This window comes from Aquarana catesbeiana, linkage group LG03, assembly GCF_042186555.1.
Source record: "Aquarana catesbeiana isolate 2022-GZ linkage group LG03, ASM4218655v1, whole genome shotgun sequence".
Classification (NCBI taxonomy): domain Eukaryota; kingdom Metazoa; phylum Chordata; class Amphibia; order Anura; family Ranidae; genus Aquarana; species Aquarana catesbeiana.
Genome location: NC_133326.1, coordinates 33,251,418 through 33,266,049, shown reverse-complemented (window position 1 = coordinate 33,266,049; position 14,632 = coordinate 33,251,418). Strand labels below are relative to the sequence as shown.

Below are 14,632 nucleotides of genomic sequence, written 5' to 3'. Positions count from 1 at the left end.
ACATTACTAGCGCAGGCCTCGCTCCTCTCAGGATCACTTTGAGACACCGATTGTGACGTCACTGATTGCTAGACGCCAGGTGGGGCGGCCCTATAAACCAGTTCCAGCGAGTAGGGTGGCTGTGTGTCCTCATTTCATTCCGGGACACTGTATTGTGCCAGAATGAAGGTGCCTGTGACACAGTGACAGACACCACACATGTGAATTGCAGGACATGGCTGCTAACGGGAACAGCGTTCCTGCTGCGGAAAAAGTACAGGAATGTCATTCCAATGCGTTCCCGCAGGACTCGAGCTCTGCATGTACTCCTGAGGAGGATCATTCGAAACACGTCAAGTTTACATGTAAATTTCTCTTAAATCATTACATCTATGTGAACCTAAAAATAGACATATTTTATATGTCTGCAGCATTTCCTGTTTTTCTCTTTTTATCTATGTCCAAAAAAATTTCTTAAATTTTATATCAGTGTTACTATTTTTCCTATATGTCCACCAAAAGTCCATGGCTACTTAATATTGCTTGAAGATGTCAACGAATGCCTTGTCTACTGCCTTTATACACAACACATATGTGACACAGTCCTTGTACCCACAAAATATGCTTTAATTGCTATGCTACAAAGAAAGTCTCTCTGAGTACTCTCTTACATCGGTGATAAGTGGAAAAAGCCCCTTTACTTTCAGTGATTCAGTGGTTTCAGTGATGAAGTGCCTCTTTTCATTTGTGATCATTGGTAATGTGCCTCCCTATATTGATATTAGTGGTAATGTGCCCCCCTACATTGGTATCAGTGGAGAAGTCTCCTATGACATTGGTTCCATTGATGAAGTACCCCCTTACATTGGTGTCTGTTTTGAAGTACCCCCTTACATTGGTGTCGGTTTTGAAGTACCCCCTTACATTTGTGATCAGTGGTAATATGTCCCTCCCACATTGGTGTCAGTAATGAAATACCCCCTTACATTTGTGATCAATGGTAATGTGCCTCTCTGCATTGGTGTCTGTGGTAATGTGCCCCCCTACGTTGGTATCAGTGGAGATGTCTCCCATGACATTGATGAAGTACCCCCTTACATTGGTGTCAGCAACCAAGTGACCCCCCTGCATTGGTGTCAGTGGTAATGTGCCCCCTACCAATGTCAGTGAAGAAGTGACACTGAGGGGCCACTGCACTAGTAACCACCCATATAACACTTTTTTTGTAACTCACACAGCACTCATGCTGCTCCTCCTGGACTCTAAATATGGCTTCTCCTTTCTTTGGCTTCAGCTCATCCTGGGCTTTGACAACAAGCAGCTCCCCAAATCTGCTGCCGCCGCACACTCCACCCTACCGCCACCTCACACTGAGGTAGATTCTGACATTGCACACTATGGGTGGGAGCATAGGTGGGCAGCGGGCAGAACTATACGGCAACAGCGCCCCTACTGCCTCTTATTTTGCCCAAAAATTAACAACAAAAAAATGAAGAGCTGGTACAGTTATCAACTGTGATACTTCATTAGTAGCTTTGAAACCTATTATTTTTAAGCACATGTACTGTAGATTTTCATAATCAAATGTGTAAATAGAATGTGGAAAGGATCTTCAAACACCGCACCAGCGTGTGAAGGTCCTCAGATCTTTCTCAGTGACTGGCAATAATCTTTGAAGATTGCTCCCATCTATCATTAGACATGGACCAGTGGCATCTGTTGCAGTTCTTCTGCCCTGTATGGGTGTCTATAAATTATTTGTTAGTTCTCCAGCTTGTCTGTTTGCTTTATTTTAAATGCATTTTATCCAAGACTACCTAGTACAGAAAGCTAGGGCAGTCTGGAAATTCAGAGATAGAAGATAAAACTTCTACTAGTCAAATACATAAAAACCCAGAATGGCCGTACTGTAAAAGAGAACACTTTACAAAGTATATCAGACAGTCTCAGCATTTATTGATGTTTAAACCAAGCAAGAGTGTTCAAAGTGCACTTCTTACCTGCTTTAAACTGCAATAAATGTCACACCTGCCGTTTCACAGTCTTTTAAGAGAGCAGTGCGTTGCTTTTTTTTTTCTACAATGATCCTTTGTTACAATAGATCCTGGTAAACAGACAGACCATATACAACGCACTCCCGGATTCCTAGATTACAGTTGTCATTTGTAAAATTACTCTTTGGTTGAGGAAATTAATGTAAATCTCTTAGCCATTTTCATAAATTTACTAAAAAGAAAGAGAACTTTGATAACTGGGAAAAATAACCAACTGATAGCTATACAATATCCCAAAAATAGACGTTTGTTTCTGGTCTTTGCCCATTGTAGATTATACAGTTTATTAAAAACATTAAAAAAAAGTTGTGCATAGTAAAGTGAAGGCTTTTCGGTTGCCGTTTATCAAATACTAGATGCCATTTTCTATTTAAAAGTCTGGATAAAAACATAAATCTGATTGCCGGGACCTTTGCTTAAGTTTGATTTTTAATATAATTGCAAGTACTTCTATAGCATCAATCATTTTAAGCAGCGCTTTACATACACTGTGTGTGTGTGTGTGTATATATATATATATATATATATATGTAGCGGTCACCTACTTTCAAGTAGGTGAGCTTTTAGTGTTTAACTGATAGGGTACAGTTTCAGGTAAATTTAGGCAGGCCTGTATTCCTATCTCAGGCCTGGTTGTTTATTTTGGGAACTGGGAGTGTCAGTGTAGTGTAGGGTGTGGCCACCTGTGCTTAGACCCAGAGATGCCTCCTTGTACTTTCAGTGGAAATGGATTTGGAAGAGAGGTTGGACTTGGGATCCGAGTGGCAGGCAGCTCATGTGTGGAGTTCTAGCCAATCAATTTGTTTGGCAGGAGGCGGGACTCACATATAAGCTGGGGTCACATGCTGGTTAAGGAGTCCGGAGAGGGAGAGATCAGAGAGAGAGCCCCCTATGGGGAGCAAAGCGGAGCCCCCCCCCCCTACGGGGAAGGGGGGGACCAGGCCACGCGGAGGAGAGGAGTTGGTGACACCACACAGAATGTAGTTGCTGGTGTCGCTGGACGCCCTCTGCGGGAAGGGGAGCGTACCAGACCAGAGAGGAGGGATGGAGAAACCATCGGGAAGAAGTAGCAACTAAGCGGAAGAAGACTGGGCGATCGACCATTTGTGAGTGGCACATGGACTGTTGATCAAGTTAGTGAAATCCCAGGGGAACAGTACTACCAGAGGCTGAGGGATGTTGGTACGCAAGTCGGTGAGACAGGTGCTGATGGCCTGCGACTTTGGGTTCAACAATGCCCCAGGATTCCAGTCAGTCAGGCGGGAGGAATTATTCAGAGTAATCTCTTCTTTAGCTCAAATGGAAGTACTGTACAGACGGGAAGTAGTGGTCAAAAGGCGGCGGTAGAGCTCCAAGCACAGATAGGGATGCAGATTGTTCTAAGAAGGTCTACGGGTGAAGAAGTTATTCGGAATGACTCTTTACTACAACAGCCTATGTATTCTCTAGTAAATCTACCCAAGTCTATATGCAAAGAGTTATTCAGAGTGGCTCTTTGCTATTCGCTTTCATTGTTCTCAAAGACCAGACTACTCCCATCTTCCCAAAGAAAAGTTATTCAGAGTGACTTTTCATTATAAGTCTTTGCATAAGAAGGCAAAGGAAAGATTATGAAGCAGCAAAAGAGCATCTCAGAAAACCCCTTTTCCTATCCCAGTTCACGTTATAGGTTTGAGGCTTGTCTCTGTGCTGTTTGGCGTATTGTAAGTGGGATACTTTGAGGTATTCGCGTAGTAATGGCTTTCTTCTGGGGACTCAACCATGCAGCCCATCTTTCTTCAAGTGCCTCCTTATTGTGCATCTTGAAACAGCCACACCACATGTTTTCAGAGAGTCCTGTATTTCACCTGAAGTTATTTGTGGGTTTTTCTTTGCATCCCAAACAATTTTCCTGGCAGTTGTGGCTGAAATTTTAGTTGGTCTACCTGGTTTCAACTGAACCCCTCATTTTCCATTGCTTAGAGTGTGAACACTGCTGATTGGCATTCTCAATTCCTTGGATATCTTTTTAAATCCCTTTCCTGTTTTATACAGTTCAACTACCTTTTCCCGCAGATCCTTTGATAATTCCTTTTCTTTCCCCATGACTCAGAATCCAGAAACATCAGTGCAGCACTGGATGAAAGATGTAAGGGTCTGTCAGGAGTCCAGAAACTCATTGACCTTTTATACACACACACTAATTACAAGCAAACAGATCACAGGTGAGGATGGTTACCTTTAATGTATGTTATCAGGCCAAAATCACCAGGGTATGTAAACTTTTGATCAGGGTCATTTGGGTAGTTTCTGAATATGATTTAAAAAGAGTAAACACAGTTGATTGATAATAAATGGCTTCAGCCAAACACTAACCATGAATGAAAGAAATGTTTTTTGTGTTATCATTCATATTCTCTGAAAAATGGCCAAGAAATCATAAATTCTGCCAGGGTATGTAAACATATGAGCACAAATATATATATATATATATATATATATATATTGTACATTCACATCAATCTCTGCCCTCAAAGAGCTTACAGTCTGAGGTCCCTAACCGGGGTGGATTTGATTTAAATCAACTCAATTTAAATCATAATTTTTAAAGGGCAACTGTCATCTCTGTCTCCCGCAGCGGCTCCTCCACTGACCCGCGGTTGCCTCACCGATAGTCTCATTCACTTTAATGGGACGGCTGGTGATGCGGCAGTGACACAACAAGGTGAGGGACGTGGCGGCAGCAGCTGAGTGGATGCCCGCTAACAGGCGCTGCCATGATGGATCTGAAATGACAGGTGCTCTTTAAATGTAAGGACTTATTCTTGCTGATAGTTAGAATCTTTAATATTTGCAGACAAAATGAAGGTTTCCCATTTAGAATAATAAGCTGTCAGGTTAGTAAAACAGCGATATCTGAACCGATTCAATCGTACAGTTTGTAATGTACACATATTTGCAAAACAATGGAATAAAGGAATATTCCTGAATTCTGTTTTATCTCATGGTTACTGTGACATTGTGTGAATACATTGATGCAGTGCATGTTATCTCAGCTTGCAGAGCTTGGATTCATTGAATGAGTTTACCAAAAATGAAAATATTGTAGAAAAGACAGCCTTAATGCTACATAACTAAGCTCCATTTTATGCTGAATAAACTAAATTATTAATGTATCTTAAATAGAAAACTATCTTTAGATATATTTTTACTCAAAATGTTTTATTAAAATAAATTTGATAAAAATCAAAAACAATCAGATTTAAATAAATAAAATCTAAATTAAATTAAAACAATCAGATTAAAAAAAAAATCATAGATAAAAACAAAAAAGCGCTCCACAACACTAAATCACTAATGGTGCACATGATTCAAATAATAACACAAATAGTAGTGCAATACTGTAATCAATAATCAAAAGCAATACTCACTGCTTACAAAGTGCAGATACAATCCAGTGCTTAGTAAGTGTCCATGTTAAATCATAACAATCTGTGTCCAATAAAAAGATATATATATATATTACATGTCAAGATCTTTCACCACACACTACCACCAATAGTGTCATCCATGTCCCCAATTAGGTGTCTCCCTACCTGATGTGGTGGACCCCTTAACAATTAAAAGAGGTCAAAAAGTGCTCTTGTTACATAAGCATCAAAGCAGCAGCACCTCGGTCTCCTCTCCAGTACTCCACAGCACCGTATATATCACTCATGAAATGTGCAAAAGAAATCTCATAGTGTAATATTGCTAATATTATTTATTAAAATAACACAAAGATAAAGGACACATAAAATTGTCTAATCGCCACATGTTCCTTCACAGTATTCGTATACAGACTTGGCAAGATGGCACCTGGTCTCTGCCCAATGTGATGATGTCACAAAAGTCCTGCCTGACCTGACACGTTACGCCTCTCCTGGCTTTCTCAAAAGAGGGACGGGACTTACAGTACTTACAGTATCTCACAAAAGTGAGTACACCCCTCACATTTTTGTAAATATTTTATTATCTTTTCATGTGACAACACTGAAGAAATGACACTTTGCTACAATGTAGTTAGTGTACAGCTTGTATAAGGCCCCTTTCACACGAGCAGACCGTTCAGATCCGCCTGAAAAAACTGAACGGATGCTCCATACATCTCTATGGAGCATCGGATGTCAGCTGTGACATGTCTGCTGACATCCGATACGCCCCAATCCACTCCTCTAAATCCAGATGGATGGAAACCCTATTTTCCTGGCGGATCAGATCGGATGAAAATAGGCATCTGATTACCCCATAGAAGAGAGCGGAGATATGACAGGTCCGTTTCTGCACAGTCTGCAGAGTTGGGCTTGTCGTCCGCTGGCTCAGCGGGGATCAATGGATTGATCCCTGCTGAGCCAGCGGATGTCTGAAAACGTATCCGCCCATGTGAAAGGGGGCTCTCAGTGTAAATTTGCTGTGCTCTCAAAATAACTCAACATACAGTCATTCATGTCTAAACCGCTGGCAACAAAAGTGAGTACACCCCTAAGTGAAAATGTCCAAATCGGGCCCAATTAGCCATTTTCCCTCCCTGGTGTCATGTAACTCGTTAGTGTTATAAGGTCTCGGGTGGGAATGGGGAGCAGGTCTGTTAAATTTGGTGCTATCGCTCTCACTCTCTCATACTGGTCACTGGAAGTTCAACATGGCACCTCATGGCAAAGAACTCTCTGAGGATCTGAAAAAAAGAATTGTTGCTCTACATAAAGATGACCTAGCCTATAAGAAGATTGCCAAGACCCTGAAACTGAGCTGCAGCATGGTAGCCAAGACCATACAGCGGTTTAACAGGACAGGTTCCACTCAGAACAGGGCTCGCCATGGTCGACCAAAGAAGTTGAGTGCATGTGCTCAGCTTCATATCCAGAGGTTGTCTTTGGAAAACTAAGACTAAGGACATGGATTACTGGAACCATGTCCTGTGGTCTGATGAGACCAAGATAAATTTATTTGGTTCAGATGGTGTCAAGTGTGTGTGGCAGCAACCAGGTAAGGAGTACAAAAATAAGTGTGTCTTGCCCACAGTCAAGCATGGTGGTGGGAGTGTCATGGTCTGGGGCTGCATGAGTGCTGCCGGCACTGGGGATCTACAGTTCATTGAGGGAACCATGAATGCCAACATGTACTGTGACATACTGAAGCAGAACATTATCCCCTTTGGAGACTGGGCCGCAGGGCAGTATTCCAACATAACGCCCCCAAACATACCTCCAAGACAACCACTGCCTTGCTAAAGAAGCTGAGGGTAAAGGTGATGGACTAGCCAAGCATGTCTTCAGACCTAAACCCTATTGAGTATCTGTGGGGCATCCTCAAATGGAAGGTGGAGGAGCGCAAGGTCTCCATCATCCACCAGCTCCGTGATGTTGTCATGGAGGAGTGGATGAGGACTCCAGTGGCAACCTGTGAAGCTCTGGTGAACTCTATGCCCAAGAGGGTTAAGGCAGTGCTGGAAAATAATGGTGGCCACCCAAATATTGACACTTTGGGCCCAATTTGGACATTTTCCATTAGGGATGTACTCACTTTTGTTGCCAGTGGCTTAGACATTAATGGCTGTGTGTTGAGTTATTTTGAGGGGACAACAAATGTACACTGTTATACAAGCTGTACACTCACTACGTTTCATTGTAGCAAAATGTCATTTCTTCAGTGTTGTCACACGAAGATATAATAAAATATTTACAAAATGTGAGGGATGTGCTCACTTTTGTGAGATACTGTATGTGATGTCATTACGCTGGGTGGCGACCAGGTGCCATCTTGCCAAGTCTGTATTTCTCCTGAGTTACATTAAAAAAAAACACAAAAAAAGTCATAATATACTAATAATCCTAAGCAGCAAGCTTCCTGCTGACTTTTGGAAAACAACCAAACCCTTCAGGTCCTCAACACAATTTTTTTATATTTACATCTATTCGGAAAACTGTTATCTGCTAATAGAATACAGACTTTCCCTGCGTGCACAGCTCCTGCTCCCCCTAACACTTCATTGCAGAGGAATCAAGTCAGCCATTCTCAGACAGGGTTCTGTAAAAGCATTGGGTTCCTCCATTGGTGGCCGGGGGGTTCCTTGAGCTGATGCTGATTGACTTTCCATCTGATAGTACCATATTTCCAAGTCCATTCACACTTGGCAGAGCTAGTAGCATGACACCAATTAACTTTTTAGATGACTGTAAGGGTGGCATTCAACCACCACTGTAAGGGGAGTATTTTATCCAGTTGCAGGCTTATCTTGAGTCCTTCTATCTTTTGGACGAATTCCAGTCCGGATCTCGACCTGATCGCGGAACAGAGACGAGCCTCATCTGTGTTTATGATGATGTCCTTCACAGTTTGGACAGAGGCGACTCAGTAGCACTGGTCCTCTTGGATCTGTCGGCCGCGTTTGATACTATAAACCATACAATTTTACTGGAGCGGATGAGATCAGTTTTGGGCATCAGCGGGTCGGCCTTGGCATGGGTGGCCTTTTTTTTAGAGGGCAGAATTCAGGGAATCAAGACTGGCTCCTTTTACTCTAAGAACACTGCCTTGGACTGCGGAGTGCCACAGGGTTCTGCCCTGTCTCCTCTGCTGTTCAACATTTATTAGAGGCCTCTTACCGACCTTTTAAAGACACACGCCGTCCAGTACCATGTATATGCGGACGACACCCAGGTCTATCTGAGGATTCCTAGGAACCAGCCGGCTGATGCCTCCCTTGCCAACTGCTTGGAGGCCATCAATACATGGATGTCCATTTTTGAAACTCAATGGTGGAAAAACTGAGGTGATCATCTTCAGTGATTTGGCTATTCCTCCAGATATTCCGCCTTGGCCTTCCTCATTTGGTTCTCCTCCTGAGGTGGCCTCCCAGGTTTGTGACTTGGGATTCGTCTTAGACTCAGGTTTAACCCTGGTCCCTCAGCTAAATAAGGTTGTCAGTGCATGCCACTGGCAGCTAAAACTCCTGAGGGTGTTGTTTAAATACTTGAACCCTCCGGACAAGAAAACTGTCAGCCATTCTCAGACAGGGTTCTGTAAAAGCATTGGGTTCCTCCATTGGTGGCCGGGGGGTTCCTTGAGCTGATGCTGATTGACTTTCCATCTGATAGTACCATATTTCCAAGTCCATTCACACTTGGCAGAGCTAGTAGCATGACACCAATTAACTTTTTAGATGACTGTAAGGGTGGCATTCAACCACCACTGTAAGGGGAGTATTTTATCCAGTTGCAGGCTTATCTTGAGTCCTTCTATCTTTTGGACGAATTCCAGTCCGGATCTCGACCTGATCGCGGAACAGAGACGAGCCTCATCTGTGTTTATGATGATGTCCTTCACAGTTTGGACAGAGGCGACTCAGTAGCACTGGTCCTCTTGGATCTGTCGGCCGCGTTTGATACCATAAACCATACAATTTTACTGGAGCGGATGAGATCAGTTTTGGGCATCAGCGGGTCGGCCTTGGCATGGGTGGCCTTTTTTTTAGAGGGCAGAATTCAGGGAATCAAGACTGGCTCCTTTTACTCTAAGAACACTGCCTTGGACTGCGGAGTGCCACAGGGTTCTGCCCTGTCTCCTCTGCTGTTCAACATTTATTAGAGGCCTCTTACCGACCTTCTAAAGACACACGCCGTCCAGTACCATGTATATGTGGACGACACCCAGGTCTATCTGAGGATTCCTAGGAACCAGCCGGCTGATGCCTCCCTTGCCAACTGCTTGGAGGCCATCAATACATGGATGTCCATTTTTGAAACTCAATGGTGGAAAAACTGAGGTGATCATCTTCAGTGATTTGGCTATTCCTCCAGATATTCCGCCTTGGCCTTCCTCATTTGGTTCTCCTCCTGAGGTGGCCTCCCAGGTTTGTGACTTGGGATTCGTCTTAGACTCAGGTTTAACCCTGGTCCCTCAGCTAAATAAGGTTGTCAGTGCATGCCACTGGCAGCTAAAACTCCTGAGGGTGTTGTTTAAATACTTGGACCCTCCGGACAAGAAAACTGTCATCTGTGCCACGATAGGCAGCCGCCTAGACTATTGCAACTCATAATTTTTGGGATTGCCAAAGAAGACAGTGCAGAGGCTTCAACTCATACAGAATGCTGCGGCAAGGCTACTTATGGGTGTCCCTTTGAGGGATCATATCACTGCCATTTTTTGTGCTTGCATCGGCTGCTGGTCTACCATCGTACTCTGTTTAAAGCAGGTTGTATCATGTTCAAAATCATGAGAAGCCTTGCTCCGAGTTACCTCTGTTCACGCTTCTACAAAGGAGTTCTGGGAAGATCACTTAGATCGAGCAGAATAGACCTCCTCCACATCTCTGTGCCTAAGAAGACCCGGCGTGGTGGTCGAGCTTTCTCCCACCAGGGAGCCATGCTGTGGAACATCCTCCCTGCTGAGCTCCAGGAGGCCCCTACCATCTTGGTCTTTCGCAGGAAACTGAAGACTTGACTCTTCACACAAGCCTTTCCTGCGTAGCCTCGCTTGTTCCATCTATCATGCTGCTTCCCTGCTGCTGTCTCCTCCTAGCCTCTGGGTTTTTTTTCCAGGGACTCTGCCAAGCTCGTCAGGACCCTACGGGGTAAATGACCGCGCTATATCAAGGTGCCACTCAACTCATTTTTCCCACTGACCACCAATGTAAGGGACATTTTTGTAATGGACTAATCTTAGCCGGGGTTTTCCGAGACCTGAAAATGATTTCCTTTTCTGTTTAAAAAGGTTGAGAAAGACTGAACTAGGTTTCCATAATGCCTAAAAACAGTAGCCAATATGATCTGAAATCTGGTTTCCTGCTGCTAACAAGAATACCGTGCATTGGCTCTACTTCCCTGTCTGTAGCTGAACACCTAATTTATGATGGATTTGAGAATCAGAATCTAAGTGGAGGGGCTTCTATCAGTTAGAACTCTTGAATGGACCATGTGTCATAACTTTTACTCCTCGGTATATGAAGTCTAACAACAGTGATATTTGTTTAATTTTTGTTTTTGTTATAGTGGAGAAAGGCTAGAACTTCTGTCAAGTTTTTACTACTACCTGTATCAAATGCATCCATTGATAACCTGGGCGTACTAAGAACATAGGGGAAATCTCCTCTGTGAAGATACAGGAAATAATAAAAACCAGCAAAAAATTCTACCCCCTTTTTCGATAAAAATAGTGTTTTATTGCTTTTTGTATTTCAATTGCAGATAAATCACTTCCTGTGAAGGTTCTAATACTTTCTCATTGTATCCAAAACTAAAATACACAATCAACCCATGAGCATAAGGGTAAATGTGGTGGATTATTAGTTATAATACTGATGCTGTAAAACAGTGGTCTCCAAACTCCAGCCCAGTGGCCAGATTCTTGCCTTTACCCGACCGTTGGGGCATTATTCCCCCCTACTGACACCAACTATGGGGGAATAATTCTTGCCACTGACACAAACAATGGAGGACTATCCCCCCCCCCCCCCACTGATACCAATGATTGGGCACTATTCCTACCATTTGACAGCAATGATGGGGCACTATTCCTCCCACTGATGTCAATGATGGGGCACTATTCCTCCCACTAATACCAGTGATGGGGCACTATTCCTCCAACTAATACCAGTGATGGGGCACCATTCCTCCAACTAATACCAATGATGGGGCATTATTCCTCCCACATACGCCAATGATGGGGTACTATTCCTCCCACTGATACCAATAATGGGGCACTATTCCTCCCACTGACACCAATGATGGGGTACTATTCCTTCCACTGACACTAATGATGCGGCACTATTTATCCCAATGACACCAATGGTGGGGCACTATTCCTTCTACTGATACCAATAATGCAACACTATTACTCCTACTGACACCAGTGATGCGGCACTATTCCTGACACCAATGATGCAGCACTGTTCCTCCCACTCACACCAATATTTGGGCATAATTTCTCTCATTGAAACCAGTGATGGGGCACAGTTCCTCCCACTAAAGATGTGGCATTGTTTACTCCCTGTCAGGAACCCTGAAACAGACGGAGACAGAAAATGCAGTAAAAATCACACCTTTTAATAAAATGATATAAATAGAACAACTGGTAAACATAGTCAAAACATAGTTTGGTAGCCAAATCAGGTAGTCAGAACAAGTCAGGAAATTGGGGAGCCAGAGATCAGCATAGTCAGAGGCAGCAGACAGGATCAGGAACCAGAAGGGACGTCAGCCAGGCAAGTCTTCAACAGGAACACAGCAGAGAGTCTCTAGATATGTTTGACCAAGGCGAAGGCAATTGATGAAATTAACCAGCAGTTTAAATAGACAGGAGGGGCTGGCTGTGTGCTTGACTGATGAGCAGGAGATAATCAACAGGTTAGCCACTGTGGAACGATGAGTTCTGGCAATTAACCGACAGCTGACCAACCTGAGCACAGAGAAGGAAAGGCTGAGAGCCCAGCCCTGACACTCCCACTGACACCAGGACATTTTCTACTACCACTCGTCACAGTCCAGCCCCTATAATGTCTGAAGGACAGTAAACGGACCCATTTTTTAGACAGTTTGGAGACTCCTGCTGTAAAATAACAATAATTTGCAAAATTTCACTTTTTGACTTTAGGAATTGCTTCATACTTGATCTCCATGTAACAGATCACAAACACTCACTCCATTGTCACATAAGACTTCTACCCTTCAATCTATACTTTGTGTAAATCAAATTTAGGTGTTTTGTTTTTGTTTTTCAGTAGTTCTTTGGCGTCTTCATTAAACCACCAACCTTCTTGCAACAGTGGCTGCGAATGTCACAATGACTCCTTCACTCCTGTTTGCGGTGCTGATGGCATAACCTACCTGTCTGCCTGCTTTGCTGGATGCACAAAGGTAGTAAGTTCTGAAAAGACACTGGTATACCAAAATATTAATATGTGCAATCACAGATTTATAGGCAGGGTTCACTCGCCCTATCTAAAACATACAGGCCTTCTAACTAAGGATGAGCTCCGGCGTGTTCGCACAGCACACGTGCAGAGCACGCCAGGAAGTCGGCCCTGCGCTTTGCTAAACACAAGCAGTGAGACATTTCCCGATCTCTGCAGCCGCGCATTGGGACAATGTCTACAATGTCTCACTGCCTGTGATCAGTGCAGTGCCGACTTCCTGGTGGGCTCTGCATGTGGGCTGTGCGAACACGCCGGAGCTCATCCTTCTAACTTTGCCCAAAACTCTGGGCAGCATGCTGGAAATACCTTAAGTTCGTTCACCTTTACCAAAAAACTTACTATGCAGGTAAGATGTCTGTAGATAAAAAAAAACTCTGCAGCTTTGACCAAAGTTGAATATTGCCCTTTCTATAGGTGTAGGCCTTTTACGTACCTACAGGTGTCCCTCATCTGCAAAGGTGTTCTTTTGGTAAATGTGAACTAACCCTTTAAATTGCAGCTGACACCATTATCATTTGTTAATAGCCATCCCCATAACAGGGGCAAGGAATAGCAAAACCTCACATTTCAAACAAAATACATTTACAAAAACAGTATTGTCTTTTTTTTTTTTTTTTAATTATATCCCCGTTCTGGGGTTGGGTTATTAGCAATATTCATGTTCAGGGGTTGTGGGATGACTAAGAACTGGTTTAAGTTTGGATCTTACTTTTAGACTTAATCTTTAATTGTAAGGGACACCAGACCCTGTTTTTGAAATAGTCTATCATTTTGTACAGATGTTTTGCTTTGCGTCTTTCAGGATTCTTTGTGTAAGAAACAATTAAAACCTCTGTTGTGTATTAATCTGTTTCTACTAATCAAAATGCTGCACATACCCAAGGAAAACAATACAAGACTGACAGCCATACATACAACACATGCTACCTACTTCCTATCAAATAGGCATGAATAATAATCTGTATACAATAACAACATGCTTAAAAAGTTACTTAGCTTAGGGTGTAGTGGTTTCACAATCTCCGGTGGCAACCAGGATCCCAGGCTCTACTGTACTAGCAACTTGCGGGACATCGAGTGAATGTGTCATAGTTTTTTTCTGCCACAGACCTTCGTTGTTATGTCATTGTAGAGTCCTTCCGTCAGATTTAGCTGCTGGTCCTTTAATTTGGCAGCTTCGGTAGACAATCCCACATGAGACTATACTTCCTTCACCATAGTATTTCATAGGTGAAAAATTTCCCAATTCAACCTCTAGATGGTATTATTGTATCATATACGCATGCCATAGGTCGTACATGTCAAAGGGTCAAGCTATGTTGACCATTGGTTACCTAAATGCATCGTCTTTACAGAATATAACTGCCAACTGACATTTGCCTAACATAAAATAATAGTGTCTATGTTACCATTGGACAGCTTGAGTAAACTATTCCAATCATGTTTGTTTGAGGAGTGTCCACTCAAAGAAACCTGATGCCTGCTTTGATCATGTTTTTGTGCATCAGAAGTCTTTCCTTGACTCCATATAAAGCAAGGGCACTTAAAACCTCTTAAAAACAGCCTACTTGTGAGCCCAGCAGAATTTGCACCCATTCTTCCTAAAGTACAGAATTTTATCCAGTGTTGTGGTACATAGTAGACCTGGCTACAAAAATGCCTTCCAATG

The 14,632-nt window shown here is 43.1% G+C and overlaps 1 protein-coding gene across 1 annotated transcript in view; it reads left to right on the top strand.

Moving 5' to 3' along the window:
* Positions 1-14,632, top strand: part of SLCO3A1 (solute carrier organic anion transporter family member 3A1) — a 539,529-nt gene that overhangs the window by 427,019 nt on the left and 97,878 nt on the right. Inside the window, exon 7 of the mRNA XM_073618412.1 lies at positions 12,769-12,904. Coding sequence (XP_073474513.1) covers positions 12,769-12,904 — 136 coding nt within the window. The remainder of the gene's footprint in view (positions 1-12,768; positions 12,905-14,632) is intronic.